Source organism: Gavialis gangeticus, unplaced genomic scaffold (genome assembly GCF_001723915.1).
Source record: "Gavialis gangeticus isolate Ggan-Ray unplaced genomic scaffold, GavGan_comp1, whole genome shotgun sequence".
Lineage (NCBI taxonomy): Eukaryota > Metazoa > Chordata > Crocodylia > Gavialidae > Gavialis > Gavialis gangeticus.
The window spans coordinates 64,213,788-64,233,801 of record NW_017729031.1 but is presented as its reverse complement, the minus strand read 5'-3'; the positions used below and the strand labels follow the sequence as shown (position 1 = coordinate 64,233,801).

At 40.7% G+C, this 20,014-nt stretch overlaps 1 protein-coding gene across 5 annotated transcripts in view; it reads left to right on the top strand.

Moving 5' to 3' along the window:
- Positions 1–20,014, top strand: part of PDE1A (phosphodiesterase 1A) — a 480,938-nt gene that overhangs the window by 379,919 nt on the left and 81,005 nt on the right. For all 5 annotated transcript variants that reach the window (XM_019523056.1, XM_019523052.1, XM_019523054.1 and 2 more), the window contains 3 exons: positions 2,028–2,109; positions 4,123–4,243; positions 6,849–7,036. In XM_019523056.1, the coding sequence (XP_019378601.1) occupies positions 2,028–2,109; positions 4,123–4,243; positions 6,849–7,036 (391 nt within the window). The remainder of the gene's footprint in view (positions 1–2,027; positions 2,110–4,122; positions 4,244–6,848; positions 7,037–20,014) is intronic.

The window sequence follows — 20,014 nt, the reverse complement described above, 5'->3', positions numbered from 1 at the left end:
CATTGTCAATGAGCAGTAATATTTTGAAAGGAATCTTTTTTTCTGAGCAGTAGGTCTCAACAGTGGGCTTAAAATATTCAGTAAACCACGTTGTAAACAGATGTGCTGTCATCCAGGCTTTGTTGTTCCATTTACAGAGCACAGGCACCATAACAAATATAATAATAATGAAAAAGTTTGAAATATTGTGAGAATTACCAAAATGTGACACAGAGACACGAAGTGAGCAAATGCTGTTGGAAAAATGGCGCCGATGGAAAAATGGCGCCGATAGACTTGCTCGACGCAGGGTTGCCACAAACCTTCAATTTGTAAAAAACGCAATATCTGCGAAGCGCAATAAAGCTAAGCGCAATAAAACGAGGTATGCCTGTATAGCAAAATTGTTGTATCCAGAAGTAACAGCCATGTCATTACAACTCATGCATACTCTGAGCAGTACCTCCCCTTCCCTTTTAAAGCAGCTAAAAAGCAGATTAGTCCTTAACCCAGGGCTCGAATTACAGAGGAGCTGTGGAGGACTGAGCCCCTCATAAGAGACGAGAGCCCCCTTGCAGGCTGGTCAGCACCTCTCCTCTCCCAGCAACAGCCTGGAGCCCATGCACCACCTTGCATAGCCCCCAGCCTGCCCGGCACCTTTCTAAGCAGCCCAGGCAGCAATGAACCCTTCTTGTTGCCACCACTGCTGGCCCCCACCCCACGGTACCAGCAGGAATGTGTGCACACAGCTCCAACCCTGGCCACTTTTTTTTTGCAGACCTCCCCCACAGGAGTCAAAGTGTAATTCAAACTCTGTCTTAACCTGAATGTATCTGCAAGGACTGTACAGCGATAGGTACAGCATTGTCCCTTGTGAGAAGTCCAGATTCAGTTCTTTGCTTCAGCAGATTTCTGTGATGCTAGGGAGGTCATCCTGTGTGCCCTAATTCCCTATCAGTAAAATGAAGATAATATCTCCCTAGCTTAAAAGACTTTTATGAGGATAACTACTTAAAAGGATTGAGTCACTGAGATGCTACAATAATTATGAATCTGTGGGTGATAAAATCAAACTAATTGACCAAACTAGTGTCATACCCAGGTCTTAGTACCACACTGCTATGAGAGAGTGTCTTGCTACCTGCATCATCAGTGTCATTGTTAGAAGTTCAGATTTCAGGGAAAAATTATATCCTTACATGTTTGCAAGTTCACTAAAGAGAGCTTAAGTATCAGAGATAATTGAGCAAAATTCAAAGGTATGCTTTTGCACAATAGTAATTGAAGAAATGATTTGGGCTTGGGATTTTTATTGCATGCATTTCTGCGTGCCCGGTACCATAGCATCTGGGTTTCCTGAATCCAATCTGTGAGGATGGTGAAAAGCTTCTTATGAAACATGCTATTTATTTTTCTTCCTTGACAAATGGTAAAGCACAGTGGCAGATGCTTTGATTTTGACAAGAACTTTGCTTTCAGCAGATTCTTTTAGATTCAAGTTATTGAAATTGTTAGACTGTTGACTTGTATTTCTCTCTCTCCCCACATCTCTCTTTTTTCTCAGAGAATGTAAAGACAAATATTAGGGTGCTCTTACATTTTAAACCTGTGGAATATTATGCTGCCATAAAGTTAGTCCAGTTTCACAGCAGTCACAGGTTATGGCTTAATCCTGTCTCACACCTGCATAGCTGTGACTTACCACTAAAGGGCCTGGCAAGCAGGGGCATAGGCATGAGCCAGGACTCTACCCACTCCCTGCCCCCACCTCTCTGCCCCCACTGAGTTTGGGTTGGGGTTGGCACTGGGGTTGGGAGAGGAGTGGGATAGGGCAACATGTAGCTCAGAGGTGGAGAAACCACCCGGGGGGAGGTGATATGATTTTTTTTTACATAGTTTTATTTTAGTTTAGGAAAATAAATGAATGAAGTAATTGATTAGCTAAATTCTTGTACAGGCTTTTCTCCTTTGCACGTATGTATGTGTATGTGTGTATGTGTATATATATATATATATATGCTTATGCTATTAAACACTTCTGTTTCCAGGGAGACAAGGAGGCTGCTCTAGGGCTACCATTTTCCCCACTCTGTGACCGCAAGTCTACATTGGTGGCTCAATCCCAAATAGGTAATAATCAGTGTTGTTTTCTTTTTTCTCATACCTTTAGATGCATGTAGAATGATCATGTACCATTCTCACACTGGACACCTTGTATGTGGATACTAGCTCTGGATACTAGTATACACAAGTGTCCAGAGCTAGTATTTCTTTAGTCATTTGCTCAGAGAAATCAAACACTATCATGGCAGTAATTTGTTGTTGTTAGAAGGGACATTAAGTTCTTTCAGCATATACAGCTTCTGGGACAGTGTATTTAAGGCATTCAATTTGGGTGCTAGAAGGGAGAACTCTTTGGCCTAACTATAGTAAATAGCTAATTCCCCACAAACTTTTTATAATTTGATGAAGTGGTCCATGGAGAGGGTTCACTCGTTCATTGTTGCATAAAGATATGTTGACACTGCAGTATGACGGTCTGATTGTAGCTCATGTAGACCTACACAGCCTCAACTGAAACAACCTATTTTGGGTACCAGTAACAATGTTAGCAGTGTGACCTTCCATTGTGAGCAATTACCAAAGGGCAGAGTAGGCCTGTGAAAGCAGTGCTGAAGTCTGTGCTGCCGTAGTTGACTTCTAGCAGTACTAAGCTAGGTAACATCCAGCTACCTCAGGTAGGTCTACATGAGTTACAATCAGGCTGAACACTGTACACATGCCCAGGTACCCAGTCTAGCAGGCAAGCCCTTGTTTTCAAAATGCCCTTTGGATGCGATCCGAAGTCACTGGATTCAAACCCCAGCATTGGTGATGACATTCTGATTTTCAGAGATAAAATGCAGCCTCTACTCTCCCTCCTTCTCAGTTTTTACCACCTGTAAAACTGGGGAGAAAAATAATTACTTTAATTTTGCATGAGTTCAGTTACAATTGCAGACTGTAGAAGCCTGCTGAGTAACATGTCCTGATAACTACAATGCCTTGAAAAGTGTCTTCCACATGTGTGAACCTATGCCCACCAAATGATCTTGGAGAGAGACTGTATTTTAAAGCATCTCTTCCTTAAACTGAACAATGTCGTCCAGTGTAATCTTGTAATTTAAAATGTCTTCCGTTCCATTTCTATTCAGACTCAAACGATGCTGTATTTGAGCTTATTATGCCTATTGAGCATGGAAAGCTGGTTTCTGGGTTAAAGTGCTGCTGTTCCCCTTCGTGTTGTGGTGCATTAGGTACTGTATGTGGAGAGCTTGAAACCCATTGCTGTCTCATGTTCTATTTTTTTCGTGTTAAGTGCTCAGCAGAGGATAATACCTCATCCTCTAGCTATGCCATTTCCTACCTTGATGAGCACTTTAAATTGTAAAAGACATTGTTCAGCATTGACATCTCAGAGCTGTGGGATGAATGCTGTCTCCCAGGGATATTACTTGTTCTCTTCATTGATATGACAGAAAACTCCTACACACTGTGAAGTAACACTTTACTTCCACAGAATCATAAACAGCAGGTTAGAATACTGCCTCACTCGCACGAAGTTCTGGAAGGTAACAGCAACAATACAACTTCTTGCTTGTGGGCTTTGTTATAGCTTCCCTTCTATTCAATAACTGATTTTCAAAACAAAAGCTTATTGCAAAGTGCATTGCATACGGCAGGGAAAGGAATGAAAAGCTACAAATGCAAACAGTTAGGTATACATGTGTATCTCCAGCTTTGATGGGGATTTTGTTCTCCTCAAGCTCATGCTGTTACTTATCAATATTTCAGCACATGATAGAACAATACTGCCAGTATATGTCAACTGAACTGAACTTCACTTCAGGATGTGAAGCCAACATTAAACAGAGAAACCCAATGTCTTAGGTTCTTTTTTAACTGAGTAAACATTGTGTATATCACTGTATGACATTCTATTGGTTTTACAAATGAGTAGTTTTTGAAGTTGGACTATGTGGTTTGTGAATAAAGAATCTGATTTCTTAATATGGAAAACTCGTGTTATAATCCTAAGATTAGTTACTGGATTTTAAACATGGGAAAATGTAGAATCTGAACTTATCACTTCCTGCTTTTCAGGTTTCATTGATTTCATAGTCGAACCAACATTTTCTCTTCTTACGGACTCAATGGAGAAAATTGTTATTCCTCTTATAGAGGAAGCTTCAAAATCTGAAACGTCTGCCTTTGGGGCACCCAGGTTTGAACAATTTAACATCCTTTTCCTTTGTGATTTTTTGCTTCAACTAACATCATCAGCCATATAACTGATTTCATGTTTGGCGTTTGAAATGAATATCATATACCATCATGCCATCTAGTGACAATATTTTAGAATTGCAGCTGCTTATTAGACATGAACACTGCATTTGGAAAGGGAAAAATAGGTAACAGAGTACCCATCTCTACAGATATGAAGTTGAATTACATACAGAAAAAATAGGTTTGCTGTTTTGCTTCCATGATGAAAAATACTAGGCCATTTGTACTTAATGCTGTGTATTAAGGTCTCTAATTCATGCAAACTAACTTTTTTTCTGTTTTATTTAAGTGAAAATATTAAAAGATTTTCTTCTATATTTGATAAATCACTAGAAAGAAACAGTTCCAGAGGTAGTGGTAGTGGTTATTAATTTATTTTAAGCCATAGATGTTTATGGCTTCTTTTCCCCCAAGGTTTTTAGGATTCCCATTATTTATTTATATATTAGATTTATATATCACCCTTCCCAAAATAATATCAGGGTAGCTAACAATAAAAAACAAAATACCTGAGTTCTTGTAGAGGCAGATAGTATAACCAGGTTCAGAAAGGGTATTTGACAAACTGTTGAAGGTCAAATCCTTTAAGAGTCATTGTGCCTTTAAACCACAAAGAATAAGCAGCAGCAGCAGCCCACCACCCCATGCTTTAGTCAAATCCCCAAACTTCAGACCTGTCCAAATAGCTTGGCAGCACATACTAAAGATCAACAGATTTTGGTCATTATTATACAATGTACGTACTTCAGTAAAATTTGTTTCACTTTCATTCCAGTTCGGCAAAACAGGAGATGCGTAATGAGCTTCCAGCAGGCCCATGTGGGATCATGAATTTCACACTTTTACATTTCATAAAATGTCTAAAAGTTTCAGTAGATGCTAGAGATCAGTTTAGCCATGTGATTTATTGTTTGATAATCAAATCTGGTTTTCCAGATGTGTCTGTTATTACAGTATTTTATTTTTAATGCATTGATTATCTTTGAAAAGCCACATTCAGTGTAGTAATACAATGCAGTACTGTATACAGTATTGCAGTGCAGTAATTCCTTAGGAGTGTATTGGTTAGATTTTTTAGTACCGGATGATGTAGCTATAATTGTCTGCTTTTTGCAAATTAACATACTCTACATGTATTTCTATTGCTGTAGAGACACTGTTATTTATAGAATGCTCTTTCCATTTTGTGCAACTGAGCTAGACTGAGACATCAGTGAAGCTACGTACCACTTAACTGTTCACTCTTACTTTATTGGAGATTGAGCAGTTACAAGCCCCAATCTCACATGAACTTGATAGTTGAATACGAGGTGATCAGAGTGCACTAGCACTTTTCAAATAATTTTGAGTAAGGGATGAAGGACTAAGGCCTGAGGAAGGGATGGGGAGATTAGTCTGAACCAACTCTGCTACATTTATGCTAGTTGCTGGAAATCACTAATATCTGAGGCTGTATGTATTATATTGCTGACAAGCATCAGAATGCCAATATGCCTTCTCCATTCTATTATATTTAACATCTTTAGGGCAAAAGGAGTTCTAATTTGTGGTGTTGCAACAACATCTTTATAATATCTTCACTAAAATGTTAATTGTAACTATGCTTCCTCCTTGCCCGGGAAATAGAAGTCCATTTCTGTACATGCAAGAAATGACATTTTTCTTCTAACTCTTTCTGAAGTAATTTAAAGTGGTACTACTCTTGATCGGGAAAACAGTATAATCTGGAAAATAAAACCTGGTGTGACCAGGGCCAGGATGAGGCCATGAAATAGACTTTCAAAATATACTTTTAGTGTTAACGAAATAATTCATTTTGAATATATCAAGTTGTCACCTAAATATGTGTACAAATAGAGACAGTATGACCTGGTTCCTTATCCTAGTTGTTACTTATCTGCACAGAATGTCAGCTGGTGAATAGTGCTATCTTTGTGTTTAATATTTCAACATATTTTGATATTTTTGTCTAACTTCAGTGGTTTTTATGAAGCTTCATAATTTTAGACAATATTTTGCCTTTGGATATATGCATAGAGCTCCTGTGGAGAGTTGGAATCAAGGACATGCATCTGAGAGCATTATCTGCTCTGGCAAATCTTACCTTTCTGGTATGGGTTAATGATGGGCAGGTGACGTATGTGCCCCAAAAGCACCACTCTGTTTCAAAGGGTTACAAAGAAAGCTACTACCAGACTTGCTACATTATTTTTTTCTAGGTACTGAGCTATCAATTGTAAGCTGAATGACTATATTTTTTTGTAAGAATTCTCTGAGGTTGTGGCTATTTTTTGCACCCTCCCCCCCCATAGGCAGCACCCAGGGCTGCTGGCCCAGTTGCCTTCCCTTAGTTGTGCTAGTGGGTGACAAGGTATCATTCACTTAATAAGGAAATGTCATGTTTCTACTATGCTTTCTTTGACAGAGATCATTTTCCTTGTGAGTGATTTCCATTTAGGCTCTGAATGGATATACAGGAACCATTTGTATATGATTGTGACCTCCTATTCTGTTCATAATTTAGAGTTTACTTTTTTCTGCAGCCAGAATAGCTTGGGAGCAGTAAGCAATGCTGAAACACAAAGAAGACCTAGTGTGAAAAGTACTACAACTGATGGAGGGTCTTCCACAGAAAATTCTCTAGCAACTGTCGACCTAACAAGCTTTAAGGAGAACTTGGTACAGATCATTCAAGCAAACAAAGACAGGTGGAAAGAATTAGCAGCTCAAGGTATGTTAAGTCAAGCAGGAGTTCATCTTCCTGTACCTACAGTACTTCCCTATTTGCAGTACTCTACAGCACAGAACCACTTCTGTATAAACAGGACATGTTCACTTCATCTTTCATCTCCTCAGTTGGTCTATAAAAATGCATGGCCTCATTTACGTTTTATAATGTTGATTCTGGTGGTTTACTTTCATGACCCATAAGGCACAAAGAGATTTGTGTGGGCAGGGGAGGAGAAGAAATGTCAGGCCCTACAGAGTAAGGAATTGTGATACTCAGCTGGTGAGCCATTAAGTTTCATTGTTTAGAAAAGTATTTTCTAATATAATTTTGCATATTAAATTATAATATTCATTTTGATGGTTGTTTTGAATGCTAAATGTATGCCTCAAAGTACTATATGCCTGCTTTAACAACACTAAACATGAATTGGAAAAATATTTATAAACTGCAATATAGGAAATATTCTAAATACCTTGGTGTACCTGTATACTTAGGATTTCACTCTAAGCAAAATCATTTGAGTCTATGAGCCTATGCATACAGATAGTTATGGAATACACTGGAAAGTTACTCTTATAACTTCACCTGTCCGCTGGAAACGTAAGAAAGATAAGGGTTAGTAAATTCCTGCTAGGCATGTTTTTTTGCAAGTCTTTTCTTGGGTTGAGTTCTTCTCTAGCAAGTGACATGGGATAACTGTTGCATGAGCTGTGTATCTATACTGCCTTGTTGTCCCAGGTTAAATTAGTTGTCTTTTGAATCATTACTCCCTCATGGTAAGTCATGGTAAGTCAAAAATAAGCCTTTTGCATCTCCTGGTGCTATGCTGTACTGACAGCCTTTCTGCCTATTGTGGGATACCTATTAGATGGGATGCATGTCTGGAATTTTATGTCAAACTAAATATACCCTTTGTTTCCTCTCTTTTCCTCTCATTATTATTTTGTCTTTTGTTAGGCAGCAACATTTTCAGATAGCTGTAAAGGAGCATGGAGGAAATGCTGCTAAGCACTGTGATTTGATATGCTGCTGTACATATATGAAGCTGTACAATTACCTGAGAGCTAGGGTAATAGGGGCACCTGAGGAGAAGAGAGCTGAAATCACATAGTCATTTGTATACTCTTTCTAGGCTTGTCCGGTTAGTACGGACTGGTGAGACAAGATGATGCTGAAGAGTAGGGAGGACCAGTAATGGTGGCAGCATTTCTACATGGCAAGAGCCTTAGAAATTTGTGCAGATCTCATCCTAGGGCTGCAGCATGTCCCAGTATACAAGAGTTCCCCTCAGCATAGAAATGTAGGAGAGGATTTCTGTCTGGAAGCTTGCCAATCTCAGTTGTTAATCAGCAATTGACTTATATTTTGGTACATCTTGTATGGCCTGTTGTTATGGCACTGTCCATTGTTGCTATTAGAAAACTTCTCTGTACCCAGATTCAAAGGTTTGGTAATGTACCAGAAGTTATTAATGGATTTGCATGGGTGAATTGCACTGGGGACCACAGATGGTACCTGTGTCTTCATTTGTTGTTCCCCATGTCTCCCAACCAGTTCTGGAAGTGTATAACCATAATGAAGTATTTCTTCATAGTACCAGTATTAATGTGGGTAGTTGCAGGGTCCACAATGCCAGGATCTTTAGTAACTCTGACCTATGTTCTGCAGTGAAAATTGAAATGTTTGATTTGAGGACCACTATGAACAGTGATGGTGGAGTGTAATTACAGGAATTTTCCTGCAATTCTAAGAAACCTACCTTACTTACCTGACTGATTACACTTTTTACTGGAGACTTGGATTCAATTGGGGAAAAATTTAACTGTACCTGGGCATCTTCAATTACACTTTTTACTGGAGACTTGGATTCAATTGGGGAAAAATTTAACTGTACCTGGGCATCTTCAATTACACTTTTTACTGGAGACTTGGATTCAATTGGGGAAAAATTTAACTGTACCTGGGCATCTTCAATTACACTTTTTACTGGAGACTTGGATTCAATTGGGGAAAAATTTAACTATACCTGGGCATCTTCAGATTAACAGTGGAATGTGAATATGAAAGGCTGAAGGGTAGATGCAAGTAGTGTCAAGGTGCAAAAACTGGAGGCAATTGAAAAATATTTATCTAGTAGGATGGCTATTTGCTATAGTCCATCTCAGTATGGTTGCATCAGAGCATGTGAGCTCTCCCATAAATTCAATTTTTATCCTTGACATCCTTACAACCCAACTGAGGCAGTGGGCCTGAACACTCTCTGCTCCCCAGAAAGGTGTAAAGTCCAGGAACTCAGCACAAAGTGATGTTAAACCTGGAGGCATGCCTGCAAAGTATTCAAAACTTTGAAATCCCACAAGTTGGAGTTTCAAAGAGCTGCACCTGCCTTGTGCAGTAGCATTTAAACATAGAGGTGGCATACAGTTAAGATGACTTCATAGCAGTAGAAGTCCCACACAGATAAGCAGACATGGTGACCCAGCTAGCCAGCATAGAATAGCAGTAGGAAGACTGCCAGATATAGAACAACTTTTTTGGGACACAAATGCAACAACACGAGTTCTAATAATATTTTACTCTGTTTCTGTAATCATTTTGTTTTTCTGTTATAAGTCACTCTGAGACTTCTATGAAGGGCAGCATACTAATCTAATAAATAATAGTAATAGCTGCTTTATTGTAGGAACACTTTTTTCACATATCAGTAAAGTCCAAGGTGAGTTTATTGATGTAGATTGAAACACCAGTGGGTTCAAACAAACAACTTTTGTGGAAGTGCAAGACTCTTTATCCTCTAATTATCACATTAGCCAACACCATCTTTCAAGCATAGACAGGATGTTTGTGTTGAGTTATCCAAAGATTTTGCCCTCTTGATTAGTTGCATTATCTAGTTTAAATTTTGTGTTGACTGGAGAGTTCAAGAAGGAATTTAAATCAAATCGAATGTACTTGGTGATATAGTACATTCTATATGAAGTAGTATGCATCAAAGCAGTAAGCCATGCCTTATGAGACCTACTCTAGTGACTGCATAGATAACTGTGACCACATTAAAAAGTCTCATAAATTACCAGAGGAGCAGTAAATTAAAACAAGAACATTGGCAAAGTCAAATGCTAAAGGCTAAGCAAACTTTTTGGAAAGGATGTGGCTTCTTTTCCAGGGTATGATGAATCTTCTTCATGGTGTTTTGAGATTTTCCTCATTACTTCCAGTTTTATGCCAAGTTGATGATTATTATCACTGTCATTTCATATAATAATCTATATTTATTGTGTGTCATGGTATTCTTGTTGACAAGTTATTACATCCTGTTTTGTGCAATCTCTCCTCCTTTTAGAGTGTGGAAATTTGCTTCTTTGCTTGTTTTCCTAAACTCATTTGAAATTAAAGTGCATTACAGACTTATAAAAATTTTTAAATATATGTATGGGTAATTAATTTACTTTTCTATTAATCATTTTTCTTAATAAAATGAAGATGAATTTTACAAAAATCAATAAATATTTGGGATGCAGAGATTTTCACAAGCTTATTTTTAATGTCTCAGGTTCATCTCATTCTCACTGAAATTTCTCTGTGCAAAGCAATATCACAAGATGTATGAACCACTTAAGTGGTTCATACATCTTTTATGCTTATATTTTATGATTATATTTTTATATTTTTATGGTACAAATATCTTGTAATGGCAAGAATTTCACTATCCAAGAATTGTGAAGATTCCTTATAAGAATATATTATTGTTACAGTATTAAAATGATCCAACAAGGAAAACACTCTACCCATTAGCTGTTGTAACTAAAACTCTATGTCAGTATGGAAAATTTACTGTTTTCACAAGTCTGCGCTGTTCTGAGTAGGCTGCTTCCTAAACTAGAAACAGTGTAACTGCCTCCACACAGCTGGTGGGGCAGTCTAATTAGCATAGCTGATTGACAGTGCCAATTAGCCTGCCTGCACAAATGTATAATTGTGGTTATGCTACTCCCAGTTTGCAAGGCAGCAGTACAGAGTGCCTGTGAATACTAAGGCCAGAGATAATAGGCTTACCTTACAGATAATGCTTATGAATGCTCTTTTTGTGAATGCTACTTTTGTTTTGTAAGCAGGCAATGATTTAATTCACTTCTACTTATGAGCGGACGTAAGTCAAAACCTCTAAACCTAATTCTCTAATTCTGCTATTATGTGCTTGAATCTTTTGGAACCCAAAGTGGCAGTTAGTATGTAGTGCCTCAGTCCTTAAGTCAGGCTCATGGGGAATTTTAATAATAAATATTATGAGCCATTTCAGTTTAACTACTATTATTCATTGCAAGTCCTCTTGAAAATGTCATCTCATAGAGCGCTTAGTCTGTTGAAAAGCGGATTGGGAATTCATTGTAGCGTTTGTCAGAAATCTAAAGGTCCCATGAGTCTCATACTGTGAATTGATATGAAACTCATGATTTTGTCAAAAAATGAATAAATTCTAAATAGCTAAACTCCAAGGGTGTTTATACACATGGTATAGCTGGCAAACATCATAGCTCAGCCCCTGGCATGGATCTTTGAGAGCTCTTGGTGCTTTGGTGAAGTGCCCGATGATTGGAAGAGGGCCAATATTGTGCCTTTCTTCAAGAAAGGGAGGAAAGTAGATCCGGCAAACTACAGGCCCATCAGCCTGACCTCTATCCTGGGGAAGGTCTTGGAAAAGATTATCAAAGAGGCTATCCTTAACAGAATAGCTGAAGGCAATATCGTGAGGGATACCCACCATGGGTTTGTTGCGGGTAGGTCTTGCTTGACCAGTCTCATTTCCTTTTATGACCAGGTAACTTATCACAAGGGGGAAGAGATCGACGTTGTATATGTTGACTTTAAAAAAGCCTTTGATCTGGTATCCCATGATCACCTCTTGGCTAAAGTGGCTAACTGTGACCTTGACCTCACCACAATCTGCTGGCTGGGGTATTGGTTCTGCGGTAGGACCCAGAGGGTGGTGGTCGATGGGAGCCAATCGTCTTGGTGTTCTGTGACCAGTGGAATCCCTCAAGGCCCTGTCCTAGGGCCTATACTATTTAACATCTTCATCAATGATGTGGACATCGGTGTCAGAAGCGGACTGGCCAAGTTTGCCGACAACACCAAACTCTGGGGTAAAACATCCACACCCGAGGACAGGAGGGTGATCCAGGTGGATCTTGACAGGCTCATGAAATGGGCAGACGAGAACCTGATGGTGTTCAACACTGAAAAATGCAAGGTTCTCCACCTTGGGAGGAAAAACCTGCAGCATCCTTATAGGCTCGGCAGTGCTACACTGGCTAGCACTACAGATGAAAGGGACTTGGGGGTCATGGTTGACCGCAAGATGAACATGAGCCTTCAGTGTGATGCTGCAGCTAGTAAAGCAAGCAATACACTGGCTTGCATCCATAGATGTTTCTCAAGCAAATCCCAGGATGTCATTCTCCCATTTTACTCGGTCTTGGTGAGGCCGCAGCTGGAGTACTGCGTCCAGTGTTGGGCTCCACAATTCAAAAAGGATGTGGAGAAGCTTGATAGGGTGCAGAGAAGAAGACAGGGAAACAGACCTTACGATGAGAGGCTGAAAGCCATGGGGCTCTTTAGCCTGGAAAAGCTCAGGCTCAGGGGTGATCTGGTAGACACCTATAAGTTTATCAGGGGTGCTCATCAGGATCTGGGGGAATGTCTGTTCACCAGAGCACCCCAAGGGATGACAAGATTGAATGGTCACAAACTCCTCCACAACCGATTCAGGCTGGACATAAGAAAGAACTTCTTCACTGTCCAAGCCCCCAAGGTTTGGAATAGACTGCCGCTAAGTAAAGCTTGTTTGATGAATTTTAGTTAAAGTGCCCCCAGTGCCATTTTTTCAGTGTAGGGACACTGATATGTGTGATGCTGGAACGTGATAATTACCACACTTCAGCAGATTCAATTAATTGAGTCTGCTCTGACACACTGTAATTATAGCACATCGGAGCAGCCTCACTGCATGTGTATGGGTGCCCCAAATGCTTTAGCCCTCATAGGCTCTATTATTAGCCACTGTCATGACTACAGTGTGCATTTGCGTCCTGGAAAGGGCGCGAGAGTGATTGGCTTCCAACAGGGTTCTGTGCAGGTAGGAAAGGATTGGCCAGTGGAACAGCTGGAACCTGTCAGTCTCCTAGCATGCCAGATTGGAGCCATGTAAAAGGAAATACAACCTAGCAGCAAGGAGCTGCTGGGAACTGGGCAGCATGATGCCTGTATTTGAGACGTTTGGCTCTATACAGAGGCAAAACTAATTATCTTGACCATAAAATTATGTGTGTTCTGGAGCTGTGTCATTTGTGGTGGCAGAAGGCTCTATTTTGTTGCTCCTCAGAAGAGAAAAAGGTGCTTACAAGCCACTGATGAATGGTAAGATTAGCATTACACGGCAGACCCTTTGCAGAACTTCATATTTTATCTTCAAACCATCAGGGCTGGAGACTTTTTTCTTCTTTAGGAAAGCTTAGAGTTTAATGCACAAGTTGAAGGCTTCAAATAAAAGAGCCACCCAGATTCATATGGTTCTCTCTTGAGACTTCTGTTGTGTATGGGCTCTTATACTACCTTTAGCACTGCAGCATCTGGGTCACTTCCAATATTATATTACATTAAGTGAGGTAACCAATATTTGTCTCATGTGATTTGTTCTTCTCTCACAATATTTTCTGCTAGTCATTGGGCACCTAAAGATCACAAGAATTGTTAATACTGCTGGCCAGTATTTTCGTGCCTACTCATTCATGGGCAAATCAAGTCTTGCTGCAAAGAATGTGGGTGTGTTTGTTGATTTTGACTGAGCCGGATTTGGCCTGTGCGAGCTGCCTGGAACCCAGAAAGGCAGATGTGTACAAAACAAACAAGCAAGCCAAAACCAGAAAGAGAAGGCCACCAACACAAAAGTAATTATTCCTGTTAAACCATGCATCAGTTTGATTGGACTTGGTTTGAAGCTGAAGTGAAAACTTATGGATTTTTTCACCTGAATCAATATTCCCCACGCTACTGTGAAAACTGCCTGCATTTCTAGTACTTGTGGTATCATTTATATCTGTCTCTCTTGTGCTGATATCTCCTTTTCAATTGTTTTGTGTAAAGTTCTGAGGTTGCTCTGGGCTTGCAACTAAATTTGACCCTGGATCCTGACCATGTAGTGAGGAAGGAAATGCTGGTGCTGAATTGCCAGCAAGGATTGGGACTGTTGTATCGCTAACATCTTTCTTAGCTGGATAATTTATTATAAACCACAAAAACCTGACTGCATGAGAAAGGTTAAGTCTATTATCACAGCAGTCACTGGCAGTCAGGCCTACTATTAGCAAGCTTCCCCTGTATACTTCCTGTGCTGACTGTGACAAGTAGCACTTCTGCTGTTTAAAAGGGACATCAGTAATCATGTCTGTGGATGTTGTGCACACATGACACTGCTCCCAAATGTCAACTTTTGTTTCATGGACTGGAAAATAATGCCCTTATTAAAAAATAGTACATAAACAGCCTAAAAAACTGTGACTAAGGATTAACCTTGCTTCATCTTGGCCCTAGGATAACACATCATCACTCACGCTACATCCATCACTGACTGGGATGCCACTCTCCGTTATGTACCTAAGCATGGCAGATCAAGGGACCGACTCATAATTGTTAGTGGTGTAGTCATGGGCTTGCATGGAGATCTGTCAGCAGGCAGGGCTGCTTATACAGCCCCACTGTGAAAATATAGTAACTATTTAGTATATTGATTCAAAGTAAACAGCTTGTACAAGGAACCAAGTGCTTTGTCTTGCAAAGACCCCATATTAGTAAGGAGAGTATTTACATACAACATACTTAGACAGCTGTTCAAGAGCTTCCTTAACAGAAGGCTCACTAAATGAAATGACTCCATTTTGCTAAAAAGGCCATGTCTTGTATAATTGATGGCACAGGGGCTCAGTGCTCTATAGCCTAAGGGTCTTCAACCTTTCACCACTGGAGAATTAGTGGAATGTTTCTGAGGCCTTTAAGGGGTTGCAGTTAACAGGGAATTACCATAATGATCAAACATCTGGGATTCTAATTTGAAAGCCTTGATGTTTAATTAATATTCCAAAACCCTAATCACCATATAATCTGTCTTTCTTCACTTTGGCACAGTTCTAATAGAGACTGTTCCATCTTGTCCATATTTCAACAGATAGCAATGATGGCAGCTGATAATTGCAGTGGTGATACTTGCTAACAAATTGACAGTAAAGATGTTCAGATGTGTTTTATAGGCTGTTCCATTAGAGCAAATGATCTCTAAATTGATTTTAAGGCCTGAGAGTTCTATTGACCTATAGAGAAAGCAGGAAATAGCATCAATGTTGTGATGAAAAGTGAAAAATACCACATAATTTCGGTCATATACTGTTGTGATACTGAGAACAAAGAGAAATTGCAACACAAGATTTTCATATAAAAAAACCCAACAACATTAGCATCTTTCTATGTGTTTATTTTTTTCATGTTAGAATGTATTACAACTTCTGTTACCAAGATTCTCAATGGTGGAACCAGAGATATTCCACTAAAAATGCAGCTATTCAATAATATTTATACTTGGTACCTACATTGAACTTTTCATCATAGATCAAAAGCAATTTTACAATAATAAGGAAATATTGTCCTCATTTTACAGATGGGGAAAGAAGAACAGAGAGGTTAAAAACTTAGTTCACATAGTGAGTGAGTGGAGACACTTGATAAAGAATTAGAGTCTGATTGCCAGTCCAGTGCCCTCTCTACTAGAATGTACTGCTGATCTACACTTTCAGTAAAAATTCTTTGGACTTGAATTTTAACCAAAGTATTTCAGTTAAATGCTAGTATAATTCTACTGAAATTGTAGAAGTGACTAATTGTCTATTTCTGATGCAGAAATACATAATCTGAGGGGAGTCACAGTATATGCAGGGAAAGCCACTTAATGGCAAATCTCCTTCTTAACACCTTCTACAGCTGTTCTATATCAGATTGCCATAATTAACATCTGTCAGTGATTCTCAGCTAGGGTGCCACAACACTATGGGGTTCCTTGAGATCATTTTAAGCATGCCACAGGGTACCGTCAGCACTGTTAGGTGGACAAACATGATTCACAAGATGAACCCTGAGATTACAAATAGGAGTCTACATTGTTAAAAACATTCTGATATGTTATTGTCTTTCTGAGTTCTTTGCAACAGAAAAATTGCTTTATTTTCCTATAGTAAAAGAAGTGAAAACTAAACATTGGCATTTTCCAAGGGGTGCCTTGAGACTAGCAAGGCATGCCTTGACCCTAAAAATGTTGAGAACCACTGGTCTAAATTATACTGAGCAGTGAACAGTGCAGGTGACAAAACTCAGCTATCATGCTGTCTTGAGAAGCAAAAAATAAACAGTTTTCCTTCTAGGGACATTACAGCTGTAACAAAAATCCATTTTTCTACAGAAAACAGATACTTCTAATGAAAATTTCACATAGCTGAAAACTCAGTTTTATGTTGAAAAATTAATGGAACATTTTCAATGAACCCAAACCAATGATTCCCGTCTATTAGTGATGATTCTCTGGTTTTACTGTCCAAGTTGCTTAATTATAAAGAATTCTTTCTCAACATATTTTTTGTTACCATGGGGGAGACGTGCCATGTATAGGACAGGATGGATTTACAAGGACTGTAGCTTGCATGTCCCTGTCAGCGTCAGCCAGGTGGGAGACTGCTGGTGGTTTGAGTGCTGCCTCCTGGTGGATTCTCTGAGAAATCAGGTAAGGGAGCTGCAGGAGGAGGTAGACAGGCTCAGAAGCATCTGTGATTATGACATCTTCATTGATTTGATGCACAAAGACACTTCCAAAATCATAGTTTTATAGTTTCATAGTAGGTAGGGTCGGAAGGGACCTAAGCAGATCGTCTAGTCCAACCCCCTGCCATGAGCAGGAAAGGATGCTGAGGTCAAATGACCTGAGCTAGGTGGCTGTCTAGCCTCTTTCTGAAGACCCCCAGGCTAGGGGCACGCACCACTTCCCTTGGAAGTTGGTTCCAGCTCCTAGCCACCATGACAGTGAAGTAGTGCCTCCTGATGTCTAGCCTGAATCTACTTTCAGTCAACTTATGGCCGTTGTTCCTTGTTACCCCTGGTAGTGCTTGGGGGAACAGGGACTATCCCATTGCCTGCTGGTCCCTCTTGGTAAGTTTATAGGTGGCCACCAGATCCCCTCTCAGCCTTCTTTTGTGGAGTCTGAACAGATTCAGGTCCTGCAGCCTCTCCTCATAGGGCCTGCCCTGCTGCCCCCTGATCATGCGAGTGGCCCTCCTCTGGACCCTCTTGATGCTGTCCACATCCCTCCTGAAGTGCGGCACCCAGAACTAGATGCAGTACTCCAACTGCAGCCTGACCAATGTCACACAGAGTGGGAGGATCACCTCCTTGGACCAGCTCGTGATACATCTATGGATGCATGACAAAATGCAGTTAGCCTTCCTGACCATGTCCCCACATTGGCAGCTCATGTTCATCTTGGAATCAATAATGACTCCAAGATCCTTTTCTGCCTCTGTGCTGATGAGAAGGTAGTTCCCTAGCCTATAGGTATGCTGCTGGTTCTTCCTCCCCAGGGGCAACACCTTGAACTTGTCCGTATTGAAACCCATCATCCTATTGTCGTCTGCACACCTCTGTAACCTGTAGTGATCTAGTTGTAGCCTGTCTCTCTCTTCTAGTGTGCTCACTTCTCCCCACAACTTAGTGTCATCTATGAACTTGAACAAGGTGCTTTTCACCCCCTCATCCAAATCACCGATGAAGATATTGAACAGTGCAGGCCCAAGGACTGAGCCCTGGGGAACCCCACTGCCCACATCTCTCCAGGTTGAAAATGACCCATCCCCCACCACTCTCTGGGTGCAGCCAATTTGTGACCCATCTGACTGTGTAGGCGTCAACACCACAAGTGCCTAATTTTTTTTAATGAGGATGGGGTGAGACAGAGTTGAAGGCCTTCCTAAAGTCCAGGAAGACTATGTCCACAGTGACACCTGTGTCCAAGGCTTTTGTGACCTGGTCATGGAAGAGGGACAGCAAGAGTAGGCATTGGAAAACACAGAAGACACAGGTACTCTGGAAGGTGGAAGCTGGCAGCTTGGCACCTTTGGCAACACACAGCACTCCTCTTTCACTTCTTCAGCTGTCCAGCTGGAGAACAGATATGAAGCCCTGGCATCAGATAAGAAGGAGCCCACTCCACTGTTAGGAGAGGCCAAGCCATGCACCCCTAGGGAGACAAGACCAAGACCACAGCTGCCAAGAGGAATCAATGAGTGATGGTAGTCGGTGATTCCCTCCTGCGGGGCACGGAGGCATTCATCTGCCAGCCTGATCTGTTGGCTCACCAGGTATTTAGCCTGCCAGGAGCCCACATCCAAGACATTATGGAAAAGTTAAGATTCATCTGGCCCTCTGATTACTAACCCATGCTGCTCATCCATGTGGATACTAATGGTATTGCCAGGAGCAACCTTGAGCAGATTGAAAGTGACTACATGGCTTTGGGCATAAAGGTAAAGGGAACAGGGGCCCAGGTGGTGTTCTTCTCCATCCTTCCAGTCAAGGGTATAGAGCCAGCTAGGAGCATTGGGGTCAACACATGGCCGCATAGATGGTGTCACCAGCAATGCTTTGGCTGCTTCAGCAATGGGGCTGTGTTCCAGGAAGATGAATTTACTGGGAAGACATGGGGTCTACCCAACAAAGAGATGGAATAGTATCTTTATGTACAGGCTTACTAACCTAGTGCGGAGGACTTTAAATGAGGTTTACTGGGGGATGGAAATAAAAGCCCAGAGGTAAAAAGAGGCTAGGAACCTGGTAAAAACTTAGTAAGGGGAAGCAATAACAGAAAACTTTAGCAGTGTTCTCAGAGAGATGATAGGACTGTCAGCTATATACCTGTAATATTTATATACTGATGCAAGAAGTAAGGGGAATAAATAGGAAGTATTGGAGGTCCTGCTGCAATCACAAAATGGTGATGTAAATTGGATTACGGAGATGTGGTGGGATAATTCACATGCCTGAAGTACAATCATTGATACTCATTATGAAGTCATAGCTTGTTCAGGAAAGAAAGGCAGAGGGAAAAAGAAGTATGCGTTTCCCTATATATATAACATGATATACATGTGTTCTGATGTATAATACATAAAGGAAAGTGGGCCTATTGAAGCAATAGGGGGGTGTCATGGTGGGTGTCTGCTACAGACTGCCAAACCAGGAAGACAAGATAGATAAGGCCTTCTTTAAGCACCTGACAGAAGCTACCAAATCCCAGGACTTGATTATAAGGAGGGACTCTAATTATCAGTACATCTGCTGGGAGGGAAGCACAGCAGTAAACAAGAAGTCCAGCAAACTCCTGGAGTGTCCTACCAAATTTTTGATACAGATGGTAGAGACCAACAAGGGGGAAGCTCTGCTGACCTCGTGAAGGAACACCTTGAGAAGCCGGATACCGTCAAGTCAGCCAGCCCTGACAATCTATACCCCAGGGTACTCAAGGACCTGGCAAGCATCATAGGCCAGCCCCTGGCACGGATCTTTGAAAACTCCTGGTGCTCTGGTGTAGTGCCCGAAGACAGGAAGAAGGCCAATGTGGTGCCTATCTTCAAGAAAGGGAGGAAAGTGGATCCGGCTAACTATAGGCCCATCAGCCTGACTTCTATCCTGGGGAAGATCTTAGAAAAGTTTATTAAAGAGGCCATCCTTAATGGACTGGCCGATGCCAACATCCTAAGGGATAGCCAGCACACGTTTGTTGTGGGTAGGTCTTGCTTGAACAATCTCATTTCCTTCTATGACCAGGTGACCTATCACCTGGACAAGGGGGAAGAGATTGATGTCATATATCTTGACTTCAAAAAAGCCTTC